Here is a 22462-nt window from a genome sequence, read left to right as displayed (position 1 = left end):
GGATGGTGAGTGTACCATGACAAGGGGGACTAGGAAGGCTGGAGAACTCCAGGCAGCACACCAAGAGCAGAGGCATGCAAGTGTGTGTGCAACAGATGGGAAAGGGGGCCTGCATAAGGCTAGAGTCTGCCCTGGGTATGGGGTGGGATCCGCCCCCCTACCCCCCCCCCCACACACACACATTTTCCTCTTGGCTAAAGCCTGATGCCAGCATGCTACTCAGACTGTCTGCTGCAGATGAGCTGCAGGCTCACGCCTCTGCAAGGCCTCCTGCCCGCATCTGCCAGAGTGTGACACTCAGCACTTGGAGCGGGGTGGCCAGGGAGCAGTGAAAGAGACCAAAGTCCTTCAAGGGATTGGTGAGACACGGTTTCAAGTGGGAAAGGAAGCGCTTGTAACAAAAAGAAAATGTAAAAACAAAACATGCTAACGTAGGAAAAGGAGATGGATTTTGATTTTAAACGATCTGTGTTCTGGTCCAATTCTAAAATGCAGTCGCAGCAGGAGGCAGGCGTGGTCTCCCCGAGTGTCCTTCCCATCACATCCCCGCAGTGAGGTAGGCAGTGTGGCTTTAGCCAGCACACTGGGTGGAACTGGCAGGCGTCACTGCAGGCTGAGATGGATCCTTGTCATTCTGCTCGGCCCTTCTGTCATCTTCCTGCTAGGATGCCTCAGGTACCAACCGCCTGAACTTTCATGGGGACAAAAGGCCTATGACCTTCATCAGATACAACTCCACAATGTTCAACTCACTGGGAATTGGGGAGAGACTTGTTACCCCAGAACCATATTGCTCAAAACCCTAAAACACCAATAGATTGTATATCCTTTGGTCTCATTGTCATACAAAATGTCCCGAGTTTCTAGGCTTCAGTTATCCCAAATGTAAGTCAAGAATGATGATGCCTACATCAAGTTATAAGAACACGATATATATTCTTGTTCTAAGCAGTACCTGATGCATGGCTGATTTTAAAAAAAAAACAACAGATTTCTTTTTAATGTGTGTGTATCTGGATGGATTTATGTGCATCACATGTGTGCAGGCATCTGTGGAAGCCAGAGAGCATTACATCCCCTGGAACTGGAGTTATAGGTGGTGGTGAGCCATCCGACATGGTGCTGTTAACCAAACCTGGGTCCTCTGGAAGACCAGTAAGCACTCTTGACTGGTGAGGCATCTCTGCAGCCTCCATAGCTGGCGTTCACTTGCTGTGACTCTCCAGCAGGATGTTGTCGGCACTGTTACTGTGCTGGGGTTGTTACAATTATACAGCAGACACAGCAGACACTTTTTAATATGCAGCTAGCCCATCTTGGGATATATGTGTGTGTGTGTGTGTGTGTGTGTGTGTGTGTGTGTGTGTCTGTGTGTCTCCGTGTGTGTTTGTGTGTGTGTCTATGTGTGTGTTTGTGTGTGTATCTATGTGTGTGTTTGTGTTTGTGTGTGTGTCTATGTGTGTGTCTATGTGTGTGTTTGTGTGTGTGTGTGTGTGCAGTTTTGTCCCTAAAGAAACTGAAGCCCAGAAAGGCTGCTCATTCAAAGCAACATGGCAAGTATGCAATTCAGCCAGGACTCAGAGCCAAGGGTGTCCTAGACCAAAGTCCCTTGTGTTCGGTAATATTCACAGTCACATTTTTCAGACATGAAACTGGAGGCTCAGAGGTGTTCCTAACTTCAGCAAGGAAGTTTTAAAAGCTAAGTGAGAGACCTACTGCCCTGCCAAAGCTACGGGGGTGTGATGATTGGAAAAGTGCCTATGGTGTTGGGCACAAATGTTCTTGCTTCTCCCCTGTATCTCCAGCAGTCTCCTGTCCAGTGTGCATTGTTCCTGGAGAACATGGCAGCTCTAGACACTTGGCAAAGGACAGGGATGGGACTCAGAGGCAGCTGCTCCACAGTGGACAGCCAGGTGTCTTATAGTCTCCATTCTGCCTCCCCAGGAAGTTCTCAGTGAGAAGACCCAAAGACTGAAGCTAGATGGTAGAAGAGCTTCCAACCCCTGACCCATGCCCGCCTCTCCCTCCTCTGTTTTGGAGAAGTTAGCAGTGTGGATACTCAAGCAGCTTACACTGGCCAGATGGAGCATGTGATCGGCCTCAGACTGAATGACGGCCGGCCTGAGAGGTTAGTTCTACACCATCAGAGCCACTCCATGGCTACAGATGGCTGGCTTTCCCACAGACTCTTGCAAGCTGTCCAGGTGGATTTGAACACTTCTCCCCCCTCGCATCCCCAGGCAAGTCTGGGCTTGTGTAGAAGAAAATGCAAATTAATATATTGGGTTTTCCTGCTGCAGTAAAACACTAACAGGGACAGCCATGCACAGTGGGCCATGGCTACAGGACTCCTCCCTCCTCATGCCCAGAGTAACACGCCATATGATGCTACCTGGTCTATATAACAACTCAGTAGGACCTGGGAGAGCAGCCCTGCTTTACATATGAGGAAATTAAGTCCACTAAAATTATGTGAGTTACTCAAGGACACAGGTCAAGTAAATGGAGGTTAATGGAGATTCACTTACTCTCCATAGAACAAAGTGGAGAGGGTCTTATGGGTGTATTTTAAAGGAACCGTGAGGGACAAGAGAGGGCAGTGGGGATCTGAATATGATCCAAGTATGTTATATTCATGTATGAAAATGTCACAATGAAGCCTATTATTTTGTACAATTGATGTTATGTTTTTAAAGGGGCAGAGTCCTGGGTATAAAACCATCAGAGAAGATGGCTCCCAAGTGTCACAAACTATGTGGCTACATGACGTGAGGCAAGAAAGAAAGAGAACTTCAGACACTGTGCCAGACCCAGACCTGGCCTCCTATGTGCACAGCACACAGGCCTTTTGCAAAAATACTCTAGGAAAACATTTTTTAAATGGGAGAAAGGCATTCAAATCCAGAATGGGGAGAACATACAGATCGGGGGCTTCTAGTCACTGAGTCCTGTGTTTCTTGAGAAACAGGGAGCGTCAAGGAACCAGGAGTCTTGGTTAAGTATCCAACACAAAGAGACATCCTTATTGCAAGAAATCTGAAAGTCAGAGCAGAAGCTGGGACAGTGCCAGGAGAAGGAAAGATACCCACAACTCTAACCCTGCTTGGTCTGACCCTGCACTGAGACTTTTAAAAGGCTCGTCTATGTCAGTACCTTACCAGACCGACTTTTGAGACACGCATTAGTTTTATTATTCCCAAATTTACAAATAAGCTTACTAAGGACCAGAGAGGTTAAGAAAACCACCCATAGTCACACAGCTGATAAGTGAATGAACCAGGAATGAAACTATGGTCTAAGTGTGACCCATGAACTGGCACTGTCCACCCTACATCCTATCAGTTCTCCACAGGAGCCAATAGAGTAATATGTCAAAAGCTCAGCAAAGGGCTTTCAAGTCTTCCAACTCCTCTGCTTGGTGGTTACACAAATGATCCAGACTGCAGGTACAAGTTCATGCCACTGACAATACGCCAGACAGCTTTGCACATCTGGCATTTCAAGGAGTGAAGCTCAAAGCAAACCATATCCCTGAGGCACAGGACACTCCACAGGGTGAATAACAGGGATTTCATCGCAGCTCAAATGGCAGAGAATCAAACTCACCGTATTCAGGAGTTGAAAGAGAGATGCTCACTGAAGAGCAAGGGACCCCGGGATGTCCCCATGAATTCAGACTTGATTCATTTTGAACTTAAGAACATGAGAAGCTCAGGAGGCGAAGCTTCCCTCCTGACTTCCTTTGTTAACAGGGTTCACTTAGCCAATGCATCCTGGGAGAGGCATTACCAGAAAGCTTGGTGTAAGAGCCCACTGTTTTCATTTGTGAGCCATGGTTGGACGGACTAACTATTCTTTGCATACTCTGGAAAATGGATCCCCCAAGGGACACTTTGTTTTTGAAGGTAGGACTTTTATATCTCTTTTATAATGGTGTGCAGCTCCAGGGCTGTCCTTCTGTCGGTTGGCATTAATCAGAGCACTTTTACTGGATTTAAGCCTTACACACACAGCAGGAGAGATGAGCAGGAGCTATCTAGGCTGCCTTGTGATTCTGTGAACCCTTAGGGGCCCCCTCCTGGCCCAGGAGATGGGGCTCCCATAAAGGAATTAGCCTTCTTCCCCAAGGCTGCTGCAACTGATACCACGTGCCATGCTTGGGCCCTTGCTAGCACTCCATCTGTCCTCTGTGCAGAGCTGGCCCCGGACAGTGATGGAAGCTCTGAGCAGGGCGGCAAAGCCCACTTTCTACTGCCTGTGCAGAGCTGTCTATGTGCAATGAATGCCGTCCTCACCATGTCTCTCAGCCTGGCTTCAAGCTCTCTCCACAATGACACACTCCAAAGTCCTGCTAGGGTGTGCCAGGCCATGAAGGGCTAGACATACCTCAAAACCTTCAGAGTAAGGACAACCAACTCATTGGGTTATGGAGTTGGAGTTTTCAAAAACATAGAAATCTCGCCAGGCAGCGTTAGCGCAGGCCTTCAATCCCAGCACTCGGGAGGCAGAGCCAGGTGGATCTCTGTGAGTTTGAGGCCAGCCTGGTCTACAGAGCGAGATCCATGACACGCACCAAAACCCTGTCTCGGAAAAACCAAGAGAGACAGACAGACAGACATCTCCCTTTGAAAAGCCAGTGACAAATGAAACACAACTATGAGAACTCATCTCCCTTTCCTGGAGAAGCTGTATATGTCTTGGTGTACTCTGTGGCCACACATCTCTCTAAATGTCAGGAAGTGACACCCATGACCAGGTTGTCTTCTAATCTTTCCTTAACTCTGGCAGGTGATTTGGATAGCGACTGTGCACGCACCATGCTAACCAGACACTGGGGAGGAAATCATCTTTACAGTGAAGTGGTTCCTGAATAGTTCTGTGATTATGAGCTAATTTGCGTAACTATTCAAGCTTTACTCCCTGAATAAATTCCAGTTGGGTAACAGCTGATCCTCCATATTCTAAGGCCTCTTGTCTCTTCCACAGTTTGCTTCTGGTTTTAGAACAAAAGAATTTAAAACCAGAAAGGGCTGGTCTTGGGGCATAGAAAACAATGATGACCGACAAGGTTGGTTGGTTGGTTGGTTGGTTGGTTGGTTGGTTTGTTTGTCTGTTTTTTCTTCATGGAAGAAAGAGGGAAGAAATGTCGGGTTTCTGGATAGACGAAGCATTTATGTGAAGCAAACTGCACGGTTGGTTTAGTTTGATCCAGAAATGCAAAGTTGCTGGAAAAGATGTGGAGGGTGAATGTGAACATCTAACCCTCGCACTGCCATCTCTGGAAGGAGCCCTGGACCGCCTGAGTCACTGGTTGCAAAACAAGGGAGCCGCTGGTCCTTCACAATGACTAATAGATAACATGGTGGAACAGAATCACGGACCACAACTTTGCCCAAATCTTCTCTCATTCCTTAACTCCCCAAATTATCATTAAACAAAAAAAAAAAAAAAAAGACAAAGAATGGCCACATGAGACACAGTCATTTACGGGATATAGTAAAAGGGAGAGAGAGAATGTATGCGCAGATGGATTCCATTCTACCTCCAAGGAGCAAACACCAGAAGCTATGGTCCCTCCTCCAAGAAGGGACTGTCCAGGGTCTGAAGGACCCTCTTCATGTGGCACCTTTCATGCTTCGCATTTGATTGTGTAGATGCCTCACCTAGTCAAGAATAATTTGCACTTCTTCTAAAAGCTCAAAAATGCTGCTAATTCCTACTTAATCAGACTCACTGAGACGGGCCCAGAAATTTGCATTTCAACAAGCTCTCCAGTTTATTCTGACACATTCAAGATCTGGAGAACTGCTCAGCTAAAGGTTCTTTCTATTTAAGGAAACGTTGCCCACCTCCCTCCAAGTAAAAGACAGCAGTAACAGATGATACAGGGAAAACTGGCACTCGGCGGATAATGCCAAACTTCTCAACTCATTAAACTGTCTCCAGAAAAAGGAGTAATGCAGCTTAAACTTCCTTAAAATCAATGCAGATTCTAAGATCCGAACTGTTCACTGCTTTTCACACCTACGGAGGAAGAACACTGATAGCCAAGAGGCACTGTAATGCTGGGCAGGTCTGCTCTCTAGCCCCAGCTTCCCAGAGAGGACCCACCCAGCAGGAGGCCCCACACTCACCTTGCTTTTTGAAGAGGTTGCTCTGTACAATCTCATTCATTGACTGAACCTTCTGCTTCTGCAGCTTCACGGGAGGGATACATGTGTAGAACTCATATAGGAGCTGGCTGGAGAAAAGAAAAATAGGAGTTGTCAGAGGTTAGACCTAAGCCATCCACATCATGGTACTGAGGCTCCATCTTGGGCAGTTAGTGCTCTAGGGCCGGAATTGGCATCACTCCCAAGTCCTGCAGAGCACCAGGTGCACAGTGAACCTTCAGTGAACATGCTGATGTTAGCATTGAATAGTAATAGCATCCAAACAGATGTGAAAATCTGAAAATAATACCAATAACCCTGAGCACGTACTATGCAGCAGAGGAATGCTTTATACATATGTTCACTCTGTGTCGTAAACATTCTAACACTATGATGCTAAGGAAAGGTGCTGTGGGATGTTCTGTATGTCCTGTAGGAGCTCGTTCACGGGTTCCTCGTGGCTTTATCCAGCAGGTCCACATAGAGGATGATTAGGACCATGGGCCTGAGTGCAGGTGTCTGAGATGGTCTGCACTTGGCTGTGCTGTGGGATGTTCTGTATGTCAAATTGCTCTGATTGGTCAATAAATAAAACCTGACTGCCCAGGGGCTAGGCAGGAAGTATAGGCGGAACTAACAGAGAGGAGAAATAAAAGAACAGGAAGGCAAAAGGAGTCACTGCCAGCCGCCACCCTGACAAGCAGCATGAAAAGATGCCGGTAAGCCACGAGCCGCGTGGCAGGGTATAGATTTGTGGAAATGGATTAATTTAAGATATTAGAACAGTTAGCAAGAAGCCTGCCACGGCCATACAGTTTGTAAGCAATATAAGTCTCTGTGTTTACTTGGTTGGGTCTGAGTGGCTGTGGGACTGGCGGGTGACAAAGATTTGTCCTGACTGTGGGCAAGGCAGGAAAACTCTAGCTACAGAAAGGTATCCCAATTTTTTATTTTACCTATTTATTACTTGGTGGGGGGAGGTTGAGGCAGGTTCTCTTCATTCAGTGAAGGCTGGCTTTGAACCCCTGACCCTTCTATTTTGGCCTGAGCGCTGAGGTTACTATGAGGACACTATATCAGGCTGACAAGTGTGGAGAACTAAGGTTAGAAAGGCCAGCTAACTTTCCAAAGGTCATGCAGGTAAAGCAGTAAAGAAACAAGCATTGAAAACCAGATTCTGATTTTTTTTTAACTGTATCCTTTTTCCATGAGAGGCACTTAGCCAACTAGCTTCTAAGCTACATTACTAAATCATTTCATTTAAAAGTGTCTTATACCTGGCAATCCTTTATAATTCATCTCAAGATCTAAAGGGGGTCCTAGTATTTTTCAGAGGGCTATGGAAAAGTTGTGGGGTTGGAACCAGCACAGGACATCGGAAAGGAGGTGGCTCTCCCCAGAGGTTAACATCCCCTCCCCTCAACTACAGCTCCTGTCAGCTCACTATAGTCACCCACCCCCACTAAGTAAACATTTACGTAGTGTGCAATGGGCAATACGCAGAGAGGTGGGGATATAACGAGCCAAACTTGGTGAGTGTTGGCATGACAGATTCTAATGAAGGCCGGTATATAACACAAAACAAATAAACCAATACAAATGCAACAGATGCAATGTGTGCAGAGAGTTCCAGACAATAACGGCAAGGAGTGTAAGGAGAACGTAGGGAGTGGGAGGAGTTGAATTTATTTCTAATAGGCGGAGGCAGTTTTCCTGGCGATATTAATGCTTGAAGCCTAAAGAATGAGGAGGCGCTGCACTGCATAGAAAGGGGGAAGGAAAGGGTGATTTAAAACAAACAAACAAACAAGCAACAACCAACTACTGGTGCTGTCCCAGCCGGGCCCAAATGCAGCTCAGAGAACAGCGCCCATGGTAATGTCTCAGTCTCAATCATTTGTTACAGTAACGGGAGTATCTGCGGGAAGGGCGTACAGGAATGCTTCTAATCTGAACGTGTTTCCATGTAAAAAGTGTTCTGTTTTGTTTTGTATCATCTGTTATGCCATCTGGTAATTTCAGGGGATTTAAGAAAAAGTAACAGGTATGGGTCAGACCCAGATGCCCCAGTCCCACAGTGTAACCTCATTAGAATCATTTGTTCATCCGTGGTATGAACGGAGCTAAAAAGGGGAGAGCAGTCTCCAAGATCTCTTTCCCATTGGCAGCTACGGGATTTACCAGGCAGATGCTGGGACCTAAAACAAACAACCCACAGGTCCGTGTGCCGCAGGTCTGTGTGCCGTGGAGCGTTCCGGGTCAAACAAAGCTGCATGTTCAAGTCACATTCTATATCTTCAGAGAAGGATGATGTTTTCATTACGCACTGGTTATCACCAAAGCCTGGCATAATGAAACTAAAAACTCTCCCCCTAAGCCCCACCCCCACCCCCCAGCAAGGCTCCCACTGTGTTTCCCTCCTGGAGCTGAAGCTGAGAGTTTGTATGGAACCCCACGGGAGGGCCCTGCTTTTCTTTCAATCCCTGGTGCAGCCTCGGAGCTGGGGAGAGAACATCACAAGCCCTCACCTGAGCAACTTTGCATCAAAGACCGTTTCCACATCGTGAAGGACAGACGGGATGTATTTCAAAGCCGCCACCTGGGTAGAACATGAAATAAACATGAATGATGCCCACATCCAACACCGCCGTGCTGTTGAGGCAGACACTTTGTGACATGACGCAGATCAGAGAATGACCCTGTATTCCAGACACTTCCATAGTCGCTCAAGGCTCCAGGGAACGTGAGCTTCTTTGTGTGCACAAGAGAGATCACAGGTGGGGAGGACGGCCTGTCCAGTAAACAAGCTGATACACAGATGCAAGGAGTGGAGTTCAGGTCCCCAACACCCACGTGAAGGTCAGGCAAGGCAGGCATACATCTGTCCTAGCTTTGAGAACCTGGACACAAGGAAGATTCTAGAAGCTCACTGTCTAGCCAACCAGTGAGCTTTTTTAAAATTATTATTAATTTTACATACCAACCACAGATTCCCCTCTCATCCCTCCTCCCTGTCCTCCCCCACCTTCGCCCCCACTCCTCCAACAGGGTAAGTTCTCCCATGGGAGGACAGCTAAGCCTGGGAAATTCACTTGAGGCAGGACCAAGCCCCTCTCAGCTTTATCAAGGGTGAGCAAGGTGTCCGACTATAGGTAATGAGATCCAGAAAGCCAGCTCATGCACCAGGGATAGATCTTGCCTCACACTGCCAGGGGTCCCTCAAACAGACCCAGCTGCACAACTGTATCCCATAAGCAGAGGGTCCAGGAATCCACAAGGATGACCCAGATTAGACCACTAGCAACAGTGGTGAAGGTGCCTGACTTGGCCTTCCCTGATAATCAGATTGGAATACCCTAACTGTCATCATAGAGCCTTCATCCAGTAACTGATGGAAGCAGATGCAGAGATCCACAGCCAAGCACCAGGCTGAGCTCCAGGAGTCCAGTCAAAGAGAGGGAAGAGGGATTCTATGAGCAAGGGGCATCAAGATCATGATGGGGAAATCTATAGACAACTGGACCAAGCTCAAAGGAACTCATGAACTTTAGCCCGACAGCTATGGAAGCTGCATGGGACTGGACTAGACCCTCTGCATTCGAGAGCTCTTACTTTCATTGAGACACTCTGTTCTGGTGATAAAACACTGACAAAAAAGAGCTTAAAGGATTTTTATCACCTTAGTAGTTGCAGTGTGTCATTGAAGGTCAAGGCAGGAACTTGAATCAGAAGCCATGGCAAAATGACACTTGTTGGCTCACTCACAGACTCACTGTTAGCTAACTTATCCTTACATAGTCCAGGACCACCTGCCCAGGGAATGGTACCACCTACAGTGGGCTGGGCTCTCCTCTATCAGTTAACAATCAAGACCACCCACAGACCGATCTGATCTGGACAATTCCTCAATTATGACTCCTTCTCAGCTGACTCTCAGGGTGTCAAATCCACAGTTACAGCTAACTAAAATGAACCCTGTCACAAAAATAAGGTGAAGAGTAAAAGAAGAAGCCACTGATGTCAACACCTGACCTCCACAAGTGCTCTTGCACATGCACACACACACACACACACACACACACACACACACACACACGAACACACATGCATGTGCACAAGGAAATCACAACTCCTACCTTCAAAAAGGCAGTCACGTGAGTAAAATGTTGGAAGCACCTTGGCTCTGTGGATGGATTCTGATTCCACCTTCTTAGCCATGTGGCTTTGGACAAAAACATCTTTACTGTCTCAATTTCTGTACATATGTGAGGCATCAAAGCCGGGCATAAAGCATGTTTGGGGTGCTTAATAATGGACACCTCTCTTGCAAGGTGCTGTGCTGGAACTGATCTGCTGGTGGCTAGGGATGTGAACTGAGTTATTTATATTTTCTCTCTGTGGTCACTATAGAGTCAGAAAACAGTACCCATGTCTATAATAGTATGTTTTGCCCCAGTGGCTGGGCTAAGAAAACTGAACAGCAAGATGGATTTTCTTTTCCTCTCTTTATCCAGAGGTACAAACCACTCTCCAACCCCTGGAAGGAATATAGTTTGCTTAGCCGTGGGCAGCCTACAATTTCAGCGGGAGCCATAAGTCACATGGAGGGAGCATAATGACTACGGGTCTAATAGAAGTGTGTGTTTTTATTTTATATTCTCTGGGCTCTCCATGATACCAATATGTATCATCCTTGTGCAATCAGTCTAGAATAAACAGAGTGAAGATTATTTTCTTCAAGAATATCTTGGGATGGAAAAAGTGGTTGAGTAGGAACACCACCATGCCTGATGACCTGAGTTCCAGTCCCTGGATCTACATAGCGGAAGGCGAGAACTGACTCCCACAAGTTGTCCTCTGAGTGAAGTGTGTGCACACACATGCACAGAGACACACACAAATAAAAAAATGATAAAAAATATCTTACCCCTAGATATACACCAATGAGCTTCTTAAATAATGACTGACTTTTCTCTGAGGATTTATAATGGGGGCAAATACTGTGCCGAACACTGGGAATACATTATCTTCTCAACCACAGCCCTACAGGGGTTACGGGATTTTCAAAGACAAGGAGGCCTGGTCACATCTGGATTCAGCAACTTGCTTCAGGTTACTGTGGAGTCCCTCAGGGTTCAGATTCAGGCAGCTGCAATGAGAGCCACTCCTGTGACCTCTGATGCCACGGCCACCTTCCTCACACAATGCCCTTCTCAGCACATCAACCTTTTCTCCCTGATTACGGTTTCTAAAAGTTGGTACTATGTTTTTGTTGTCAAAGAAAATCACACAAAATAAGGGGGGAAACTACCCCTCAAATCGCCTCTCTTCATCTGAGCTTCAGTCTCTATGCCCCAGACAGAAAGAAACACAGTTAACATCACAGTGAGTTTTCTTCTGAACTGCTTGAACATGCATGGACATGGACATGTGTGTGTTTGTACACACATGTGTGTATATATTGAATTCAACTTGGTTTTGTGGCTATTTTCCACTAGATCCTTAGCATGCTGTCTCCTGGAGCACATTCTCTTAATTTCCAAGCCCCATTCAGCAATGCCCAATGGGTGCACCATGCTTCCTTCACCTTACCCTGCTTGTGGAGACTTCAGAAATTGCTATTGGAAAAGACTTATTTTTTACTGTGGAAAACTTGAGCATTATTAATATCAAAATGGAAAGTTTGGATTTAAGGATAACATGACCTCAATTAAATGTTTTCTTTTATAAGAGTTGCTGTAGTCATGGTGTCTCTTCACAGCAATAGTAACTAAGACAGCTACTGTCCAACCTAGCACTAACCACAAGACCCCTTGTTTATGATCTTCCCTTGAAATACATGAGTTGACTACAGCAGGTATTACCACCACCAACTCCTAGGAAGGAACAAGTCAATCATATAACTTATTGGAGCCCTCTGCCTGTTGCATGTCTGAAGCTTGAAGACTGGAAACAGACTGGCTTTGTAGATCCGCTAGCCACCCAGGAATGGTACAACTTAACTGTACTTCCTACTGCTGCTGCCCTCATATCTACTGTTTTAACTTGCATTCCATAGTATATGTTCCTATATTGTTGCATTATTTTAAATATATGGTACCTACATACTTATGTAATAGGATTATTATTCATAGGGTTTTCAAGTAGGAGCCATTAATGGAAAGTTCCTGTGTACTTTACATGTAATATCTTGCTTAATTTTTACAACTACTCTGAGCAGAAGAATACTGTCATCCCAATTTACCAATGAGGAAATCGTGGTACATAGATATTTAAAATTTCGACAGAAGCCATATAGTAACAAGCCAGGATGTGTCCTGATGGCCCACATGACTCTTAACCAGCATGCTCTCCTACTGCCCTTCATGCTGAATGAAAGGCATTCTGTCTTGGCAAACTAGGCCATTTCTGTAGGGTACAGAAGGCTGATTTGGGAAAGAAATGAATTAAAAACCATCTCTATTTTGTCCTTTTTAATTTTTTTGAACAAAAGTACAGTTTTACTGGCATTCTTTAAGTCAAGGACCCTCCTCAGCACCTGTATGTATAGTCAAAAGATTGGCCATCAGGAAAACTAGCCATATCAGTAAGTAGTCTCATGACAACAATGGAATTTCCCTCCTTCCTCTGTCAAAGGCCAGGCACTACCCTTGAGAAGAGACCTGGACCCAGCCGCAACTCAATGTCCGCCTGTCTCAGACAGAAGGCATAGGAGGATACTAGAAATCAGCACTGTGTAGATCAGTGGTTCTCAATCCTACTAATGCTGTGACCCCCAACCATACAGTTCCTCATGTTGTGATGACCCCCAACCACAAAATTATTTTTGCTGCTACTTCATTACAGTAACTTTGCTACGCTATGAACTGTAATGTAAATACCTGATATGCAGGATATCTGATATGTGACCCTCAAAGGAGTCAAGAACCACAGGTTGAGAACCACTGGCCTAGATAGACATGACCTAGATCTGACCACCTTGGCCTGGGAGGAAACAATGAAAACAACACCAAACAACTGATCTCCAAAAACTCTGAGGGGCTTGTATGTTGAGTGTTTCCAGGTATACATTAATTCTACCCCCCAACCCAAGTGGCCATCATTGTCACCAACAGATACAGCTTTATTTCCAAACAGGACATGTGTATGAGGAATACACAATTACAAAACAAAGCTTGACATCTTTCTCATTGTCACAGGTGTTTCAAACAAACACTAGTCTCTCCTGGCAAGTTTCAATCATTTTAGTGTAGCCAGAAGACAGGTAGTCAAGATCCATGGAAATGGGAGACACGGTGTCACAGGAATCCACCACAGCATGAAGGCAGCTTCCTTGGAGACACTGAACTGTCTTGGAGGAAAGCAGACGCACTGTTGTCTCAGGGCCTGCTCATTGCTGCAGTCCTTGGCTGTGAATCCAGGCTGTAGACAATTAGAGCTCAGGCTCCTGGTCACCACCAAACAGCAGTGTCTTTTCATTCAAGAGTATACACTTCCTGGCTCAGGCACTGAGAAGAGGACCAGAGAACTCTTGAACGTGAGTTTTTCCATTTTTTTCTGCAACTCAATATCATGTTGGCCCTCAAGGTTGGCAGGAAGCAGAAGGACTCGGTGCTTAAAGTAGCAGGGTCTAGGCTAATGGTGTAGCTCAGAGATAGATTCCTTACCTACTATGGGCAAGACCAGGGATCTGATCCTTAGCATGGTGGGAAGGTGGAGGAGTAGCGGAAGCAACCAAAGCCACAGCAGCAGCATGAAAAGGCCGACTGTCTGCGCTCAAGTTCAACAAGAGTCTACAGCTTTATTCTGTGCTCCTGTTACCTAACCAACAAAAGGAAGAGAACACAGTTGCCTAACCATTTAGTGTTGGTATGAAGAGTGCATTTAACAAACAAACAAAAAACAGAGCTAGTAGTATCACTCCAGCTTTTTGGGACAAATTTCCGTAACTACCCACCCCAGAACCTGTCATTCCCAAACATTACCCCAAGTATGGAATGTGTGGTAGAGAAACAGGACAAGATTAAGTAACCACGAATCACTTGAAGATCTGAAGGAAAATTCCTGGTTTTTGCTGTTCAAACAGAATTTCATCTCCCTTGCTCTGGGAATTCAGGATATAATCTGTGAGCCACATCTCAGGAATGGGCTATTTTTTTTCCTGTTAGTTTGGATGTTTGGACATTTTACACCTATTAAAAAGGAGAGTAGAGCTGTTCTAAAACAGCTTGCCTTCATGACTGGACATCTGCCCATCTTGCTATTATGTAGCTTTCATCTGCCTTTTGCCAAAAGATTCGGATCTTTAGTGGAACCATTCCACACTGCTATTGATGGTGACTAAGAAATCTAACTCAACTCTTCCACAGCTTTCGTCCAAATCCAAGTACAAATTTTTCATGGTTGTGATTAAGTTTCTCAACCTCTCAGAGTCTCCCTTTCTTCATGTTAAAAGCAGAGATAGAATATTTACATTACAAGGTGTTGCTGCAAAGATCAAAGGAACTAACAATATCTGTAAAGATTTTACTCCATAACATGGCATTCACTAAATGATAAAACACAAAAGAAGCAGACTGAACACAATAGGAAGACAGAAGCCAGTTCTCACCCTTTCGTTCATCCCACCAATAGATGTTTGAGCATTTACTGTTGCCAGCTGTTGGTGAATACCCCTGGCCCTCTGGACAGTCCAACCGCTGTAAGCATGAGTGTCAGAGAAGAATGCAAGAGAGCATGGCATTGTAATCCATCTATTCACTGAATTCTGCTGGTACCATCAAAATGGGCATTATGCAGGATCATGAATTTAGAGGAGAAGGTGACAAATTGTCTGTTCAATTATCACCATATTCCCTTCACACACAGTGCAGCTCCACATAGATCAGGAGTGTCTACTGCTGAGCCTGTCAGTCTGCCCTCAGCTTTATCAACCCTTAAGACACAGCTTGTGCACACAGGGACTTCTGAACATTATTGAAAATACTTAGAAGCCTTTGGCCCAAATCATTCCTGAGGTATGGAGAAGAACATTGACTTTGGAGTCAGGAGGCCTTGATGGCATTAAATTCTAGCCCCACCACTTTGGGCAGGTCTAATTTGGAGCGAACTTATTAATTTATAAGCCTCTGTGAGCACTGAGGACCATGGTTCCCTGCAGATTTCTGATTAGATTAATAACGCTGTATGTGAAGAGCCCCGCTCTACACCAGGCATATATATATTAGGTACTCAAGCCCTGGAAAGCATTTGCATTGTTTTTTTCTACTCTGAACAACTGGCTTTAATGTCATGGTTTTGAGTGAGCTGTTGCCATGCCAACAAAGAATAAAGAAAACCACAGAAAATACCTCACAAAGCCAGATGAGCCTTAGGAACAGGAAATAACTTGCTTAGGCCCCAGAACTCGTGATGGACAAAGCCAAGATTTGAACCAGACCCACTTCACTTGTAACTAAAGCAATCATGAACAAGGGCTTCTGCCTTAAGTGTCTACCCAGCTGCAAGTGTTCAGTCTGAACCAAGAATGTCAACGATGAGCATTCTCACACTCTCACGCAGACTTGCCCATGGACCAATAGGATCGAAGCAATTCCTCAATTGAGATTCCCTATTCCTAGATAATGCTAGGACATGTCAGGTTGACCAAAACTAGCCAGCACAATGACTAACAATTATTTGTTAAATTAATTTAATCACTGCTAGATGATGTAACAGGCCTGTGTTTCATGTTTTCCACAGGTTACTTTCTTTAATCCTACAAACTATCCCAGCCTAAAAAATGAAGTGATATGCTTAACACTGAGAATAGCATGCCCATGTTGTGGAAGACTGACTTCCCACTCAGGCTTCTCAGCGGCAAAGTCACAGCTCTCCCTCCTACTGTGAAGGTCATAGACTGTAGAATATTCCTCGTGTCGGGTTTGCTAGCATGAACTTGACCTCCCTCCTGTGTTTAGCCCATTCCTCACACCATAAAACAGGCTTACATTGTCTTCCAATGGTACTGCTCTTAATTTTTGAGATAACTCTAAATCCCTTCTGATAACTTTTCAGGAGCCATATAAATAGGTACAAAGTACCTTTGACTTTATGCAAATCCCCAAAGCTAAATTTGGCCATTGGAGCAAATTTTAAAATGAGATAAAGCCCCTTTGCATGGCTCAGGGATGGAAGCCTTGAGAAGAAAGTAGTGTGATCAGAGAAAGTGCGGCTTTTCTAACAGTTTACCCAGACAATAAGAAGCGGACTAAAATGACTTATGCACAAACCGTAGCAATCGCATTAGTTTTACACAGTTGTACAGCATTTTGTAATCTGCTCTTTTGCAGAGATTGTTTCTTGCATTTTCCTCAAAGAGTGCAGTTTTATGTATAAAGAAACAGAGGCTGAGAAGTTGCATGATCCACATAATTAGTCCACACAGTCCATGAAGAACATTCCCCTTAACCCAGGCTCCTGATAGGTAAGTGTCCACTCCCCCTCGCTGCTCCCTGACTGCATCATTTCTTTTTTCTTCTTTCCCTACCTTTCTACTCCCTCTCTCCTTGTCTCCCCTGCAATCCATCCCAGGGAATCAGGTGTAGAAATGGGACAAAATGGCTCTAGGATGGCCTCTTTCTCTCTCTCTCTCTCCATGGCACTTCTAGCTCTTTGGGCCTCTGCTCCATTCTACTTTTCTCCAAAGAGCTTTCTCTCTTTGCTTCTCTGGAGATTCTCTCATGGTAACTGGTCACCCTTGGCCCTCACTGGTTATCCTAACCCTCCTGCTGTTCCTACCACTGTACAGCCTCTGCATGATACAGGCCAGGGTGAGAGACAGGTTCTACCCCTGTCACATTTCAAGCTACTCCTGCTCCAGTTATCCATTTTGTTATAGTAAATTTTTAGGAATACAGAAACTACGTTTGTAAGCAGCAAAGGGAATATTCGAAAGGCATTTTTAAAAACTGGCAAAGGGAAAGGAAGGTGTAAACTGTAAAGTCAGTGGTCCTAAATAATTCCAAGGACATCGGCATCCATGGTGGGCACTTAATGAGTGGTATCAAGCACAGTGGAATGCAATTGGTGGAGTCCTGTTCCCAGAGCTGGGCAGGAAGATCTGAATCCCACTCATCCCACTCGCCAGCATGAAGATTGAAGGAAGACATGTCAACGGGCTGGATTGCAGCTTCCACACTGATGTGTATTCCCTCACTCCACCATCTTTTCTTAAGTACCAACATCAGGACTCTCCTAAGTGCTAAGGATATAAAGATGCACGACTCCAAGACCTCTCTAATATTCACAGGTTCTCAATATTCATCAAACCCAAAGAAACCAATAGTTCAGTGATTCTCAAACTTGGCTTCAAGTTAAAATCTCCCAGAGAGTTTTCTCCCCCTTGTCCTAGTCACACTCTGCACCAATTAAATGAGAAAACCCCTATGATGGTGACTCAGTATCCAAGTGATCATATGTGCAAAGTTTGGCACCCAAGGCACCAGCAGCAAATGCCCTGTAGGCAGATGCTGCCTCTGCCTCTTCACCTCCTTCCTCCCTGAATGCTCCTTTCTCATTAACTCCAACCAGAGGCTAGGCAGTCCTGGGCATAATGGCAGGCATCGTGGCTATTTAAATTAGCAACTAAAAGGATAATGTAGGTTTTTGTTTTGCTTTGTTTTGTTTTAAGAAGCAATCTGCATTAACTCATTGATCCAGATAAATGTGTTTGGGTTTTCTTTATTCAGAAAACATCAGGCTAAATTCCACCCTAGCTCCAGTCCTTGGGAGTTAATGCTGTGAAACTTTTTAATCACAAGCTGCTGGGGTTTTTTTTCCCAACACAGAAAGAGCCTTCAAGAAGTCTACAGGCTTGCATAGTGTATGGCTGAGTACCAAAAACCACTGTGAGATGACCCATCCTCTATTTTACCCATTGAGGAGATGCTTTAATCCCAAAAGGATACCTGAGTTGATGGTGATGAGAACTAAAATTTAGACTATCAGCACCCTAATGGATAAGAGTACCACACTCCCAGTCCCACCACTAGAAGTAGCCAGAGTTAGCCTCTTTCTCTCCAGATAACAAAAGCTTCAGAGTTATTTCAAAGGGAAATACTGGTACGTCCATGGGAAACAAGCAATAAATCAGTTTCCTCCCACCAGTGGAGTCCCTGGTCCTCACAATCCTAAAAGCAGGTTGCCATTTCAGCCCTTTAACAAATGGTTAAAAGCAGATGATTCTGAGCACACTCTCAGCATTGGGTGGCCAAGGACAAACATGGAAGCTGAGCACACTGTCAGCATTGGGTGACCAAGGACCAACATGGAGGCTGAACACACTGTTAGCATTGGGTGGCCAAGGACAAACAGGGCATCTTTCTGTAGTGTGAACCAACCTGCAGAAGGATGGTGGTTTTATACTGACTTTTCATCAGGTTGTTGATGGATTCGAAGAGCCGTCTCATAGATTCTTCAAACTCCATCTGTTCTTTGCCTTCATAAAGCCTGAAAGGAGACACATCTGGGTCATTCTCAAGCCAGCTGGCGAGACATCTGAAAGCGTGCACCACCACAACCTTCCTTTCCAGTGTGGGAGAGGAGGACTTGTGGGGAGAGGGAGGAGCTGATGTGGTAGCTCTCACAGAGAGGAGCCGCAGATGCTCTGTGCTAAGAGGCACCTTTGGACTCAGAGTGTTATAAAGCTGCCCCTCTTCCAACTTCTTCCTTTTACCTTGAAGAACCACAAAGAGAGGAATGCTATCTGAGCTGTGGACCTTGGATTTTCAAAGTCTCCTGGAAACCCCAAGGGAAAATATTTTCAAGTGTACAGTCCCTTCCACTTGGCCACCACCTGCGGGTCACTTGAACTCCCACAGCCAGTCCTGGGGTCACGGCTAATGCTACCCTGCCCCCTCAATTCAGAAGCACACTTATGACCTATTGCAAAACTGCATTTCTCTGATTATAAAGATCCTATGTTAGCATTGTAAAAACTAACATTAACATAACAGAAATATATAATTTACAAAACAGACCCTCATTCATCTAACCAAGGAGATCAGTTACTATGAAAATACTTCCAAAGACTCAGGTCCTCTCCTAATATAAACATGGGCTGCTGCCTGGAAACCATCCCTCACAGAATCTGAGCCTCTTCCCCCAGCCTCGCTCAGCTCAGAGCTTCTCCAAACAAGCTTTTATCAGCAAGCATGAAATATCCACAGCCTAATCTGTGGCATCCAGTGTAAAGCACACACAAGAGCACTCTTGTCCTCGGCTCAGATAAAGAGTACCTCTCCTGTCACAGCCCACACGTCAGGAACCAGCCTGAGCCTGTTCTGGTAAAGGTGCTTTCCTGAGATAAAGCTCTGACACACTTAACGGGTTTGTTCGCTCCCCTTCCCCAACAGGCCAGCCAATCACAGCCACTTTACTACTGCCTCCTCCTCCTCCGTGAAATCTCTACCTGCTCCTCACCTTCTCCTGCCTTCCCCGGGCTCTCTGTCTCAGCTTGCCATCTCCAGCCACACTTACTCACTCTCCCTGTGGCTCTGTCTCTAGTCCCCGCCCCATCCCTTTCCTCCCCTCTGTCCTTTTTTCTTTCTGCCCATCACTCTTTCTGTCCTCCTCCCTCAGTCTTCCTTCCTCACTTCCTTCCCTACTGGCCCATCTTTTACTCTTTCCCCCGCCCACAGCTGCCTGGAAATCATCAATAAACTGTATCACTGTGGCTCTTTCTGGTCTGTGGTCCTGAGCTTGTCCACTCCCTCTAGCCTCATTAAACCTACGGATTGGCCGCCCAGTATTTCTGCACAGATGTGTTTTCTCTATATGAGGCATCCTGCCCTGTGCATTTGGATGTGACAAAAGCAGTTTTGAGCAGGCCCTCTTCATGAACCCACCTGCTCCACTCACAAAGATGGTTTCTAGTCACATTTTTTTTCTGCTAGATGACCTGCCCATCCTTCCTCTACCCTCCACATAAAAATTCTTTCCCCTGCCTGTGGGACTTGACAACTTTATTTAAAAAGAAAACATTATAATGGGTCTTATTGGTGCTGGAGAGATGCCTCAGTGGTTAAGAACACCTGCTGCTCTTGCAGAGGACGTGGGTTCAGTTCACAGCAACCACAGCTTAAAAAATAAAATCTAGAACTTCAGTTCCAGGCAATCCAATGTCTTCTGATCCCTGGTAACACTACACACACGTGGTATACTAACACACATACAGCCAAAATATTCATGCACATAAAATAAAAATAAATCTATTTTTAAATGGGTTTTGTTGAGTCGTCTTAACAGTAGGACGAATGTTTAGGAACTCTCCCCTGAAGAGATTTTGGGGACCATCTGGGGTCCCAGTTGTGCCACATCTCATCAAATCTATTTGAGTTTTGTAAGTTGTACAACTGCCCTTAAGATAAACTTCCTTCTTTATGCAGATCAGCCCCAATTGCTTTTGTCTCAACTTCTCTGTAGTTAGATCTTCACAGAGTACTGCTTTTTCATGTAGCTCCCTGGTTTGGGGTTCAAAGCCAAGAGCTCTTGGGAAGTCTAGTAAGCCTTTAGTCCATGGCCTAACTAGACAAAGAAGAGACACGGGGCCAGAGTGGGGAGTAACTCAGAATTGCTCTCTTCTAAATATCCTTTCATTGAGGTGGGAAGGACAAGAGACTTGCAGAGCAAAGCAAGGACTTCACTGACCATTGCCTTTGTAGGACACTGAATTTAGTGTCTACCTGCAAGAGATGCGATTTGCTCTAGGTCACAGGATGTACCCATAGCTTGAACTCAGTGTTCTTCTCCTATGCTCTGGGGCTCTAAATAGGGAAGGCAGATGATGCTAATCCCATGAAGCAAAGACATGGGGTCCCTGCCTCAGTGGGAATCCAATCTGCTTCTTTTACATATGTCAAAGCTAAGTATCTATGTACCACTCAAGCCAGGGATAGGAACAGGTACTGTGCCTGCCTGGCTTCCACAGAGGAAGCAGAATGACATGCCCATCAGTCAACAGCTGGGATGGGCAACCTTGCAACAGCTGAGAGGAAAATAGGGATCTACCTCCCAGAAATGACTTTATGGTGGAGTCATGCTCCTCCATGTACTGCCCCCCCCCAAAATAAAAATCCTGCTTTTCTGGACTCTTACTCCCCTTGTTAACATATAGAAGATATACTGTTCATGGAAAGGTATTTCCTAAAGTAGTTTTATTTATTTTTATTTTATGTGTATGTGTGTTTCACCTGCATGTATGTCTATGCATCTCTTGTGTGCCTGGTGCCCATGGAGGCCAGAAGAGGGTATCCAGTCTCCTGGAACTGGAGTTACAGACTATTGTGAGCCATCACATAGGCATTAGGAATTTAACCTGGGTTGTCCACAAGCAAAATCAGCCAGAGCTCTTAACCAGCAAGTCAGCCCCACAAAAGTTATTTATTGTGAGAACAACAACAACAAAAAAAAGATGCGTTTTGAGTGCCTAATATTTTAGCTGTGACTTAATAAGTGCTTAACTGAACATCAGCAATCATTTGTTGCTTGCTGAACATAGATGTTCTTATGTTGACAAGCTCTCTGATTTGAGTATAAATAAGTAAATAGAATATTTCAAGTTATTAGGGATTAAAGGAAAAAACACGGGCATTTTAGAGTATATGGAAAAGTTAACTGCATGAGAGTGAGGCAGTTAGGCATCCGGGTATTCCCTGGGAAGGAAAAACTAAGCCTCATATAGCTGGCATGCTTTAACCATGGCCTTGAAGTCAAGGGTATGGCAGATGGACTCTCTACATCATTCCCAGCCCTTGCTCTGTGTCTTGGCTTTGTGAAGGAAACATTTTTTTTTCTGGCCTAGAACATTAGAAAGATGCTTCTGGAACCTGCTGAGTCTGCCAGAGAACAAATTATTGAAGGGTCCTGAGGCCCTGACCACAAGGAAACCTAGAGCAGCCTGTGAGGCCCGGCTTCCGGGCGTGCCAGCCTAACCACAGCTGGCACTGCGGCCCCCACGGCCTGTGGAACTAGCCCAGCATGCTGGGAGACGCTGTGCAGCTGAGCACTCAGTCAATGCAGCAGGGCCCATCTGGTATGCGCAGGACCTGCCACCACCTCCTCCGTGGGAACGAAAAGCCTCAGCCTGTGCTCAAGATGCCTGCCGAGTCCTGAACAGCAGCCCAGGGAAGGCGACCTAAACAAAGCAGCCCCGGGCTGGGAAAAGACAAAAGAGGGTCCCCTTCTTTCCATATCTCAGCCAGTTTTAGATGCTCTGGCTAAGTCATCTTTTCAGGTACCTTCCCAACAGCTTCCAGATTCTCCGAGATAAG

The 22462-nt window shown here is 45.5% G+C and overlaps 1 protein-coding gene across 1 annotated transcript in view; it reads right to left on the bottom strand.

The window, feature by feature from the left end:
- Window positions 1-22462, bottom strand: part of Dock2 (dedicator of cytokinesis 2) — a 419098-nt gene that overhangs the window by 278193 nt on the left and 118443 nt on the right. The window contains exons 23-25 of the mRNA XM_028894904.2: window positions 18533-18641; window positions 8681-8751; window positions 6135-6241 (exon numbers count right to left, since the gene is read on the bottom strand). Coding sequence (XP_028750737.1) covers window positions 6135-6241; window positions 8681-8751; window positions 18533-18641 — 287 coding nt within the window. The remainder of the gene's footprint in view (window positions 1-6134; window positions 6242-8680; window positions 8752-18532; window positions 18642-22462) is intronic.

This window comes from Peromyscus leucopus, chromosome 8b, assembly GCF_004664715.2.
Source record: "Peromyscus leucopus breed LL Stock chromosome 8b, UCI_PerLeu_2.1, whole genome shotgun sequence".
Classification (NCBI taxonomy): domain Eukaryota; kingdom Metazoa; phylum Chordata; class Mammalia; order Rodentia; family Cricetidae; genus Peromyscus; species Peromyscus leucopus.
Note: the sequence above shows the minus strand (reverse complement) of the source record. Positions and strands in the feature narration are given on the sequence as shown.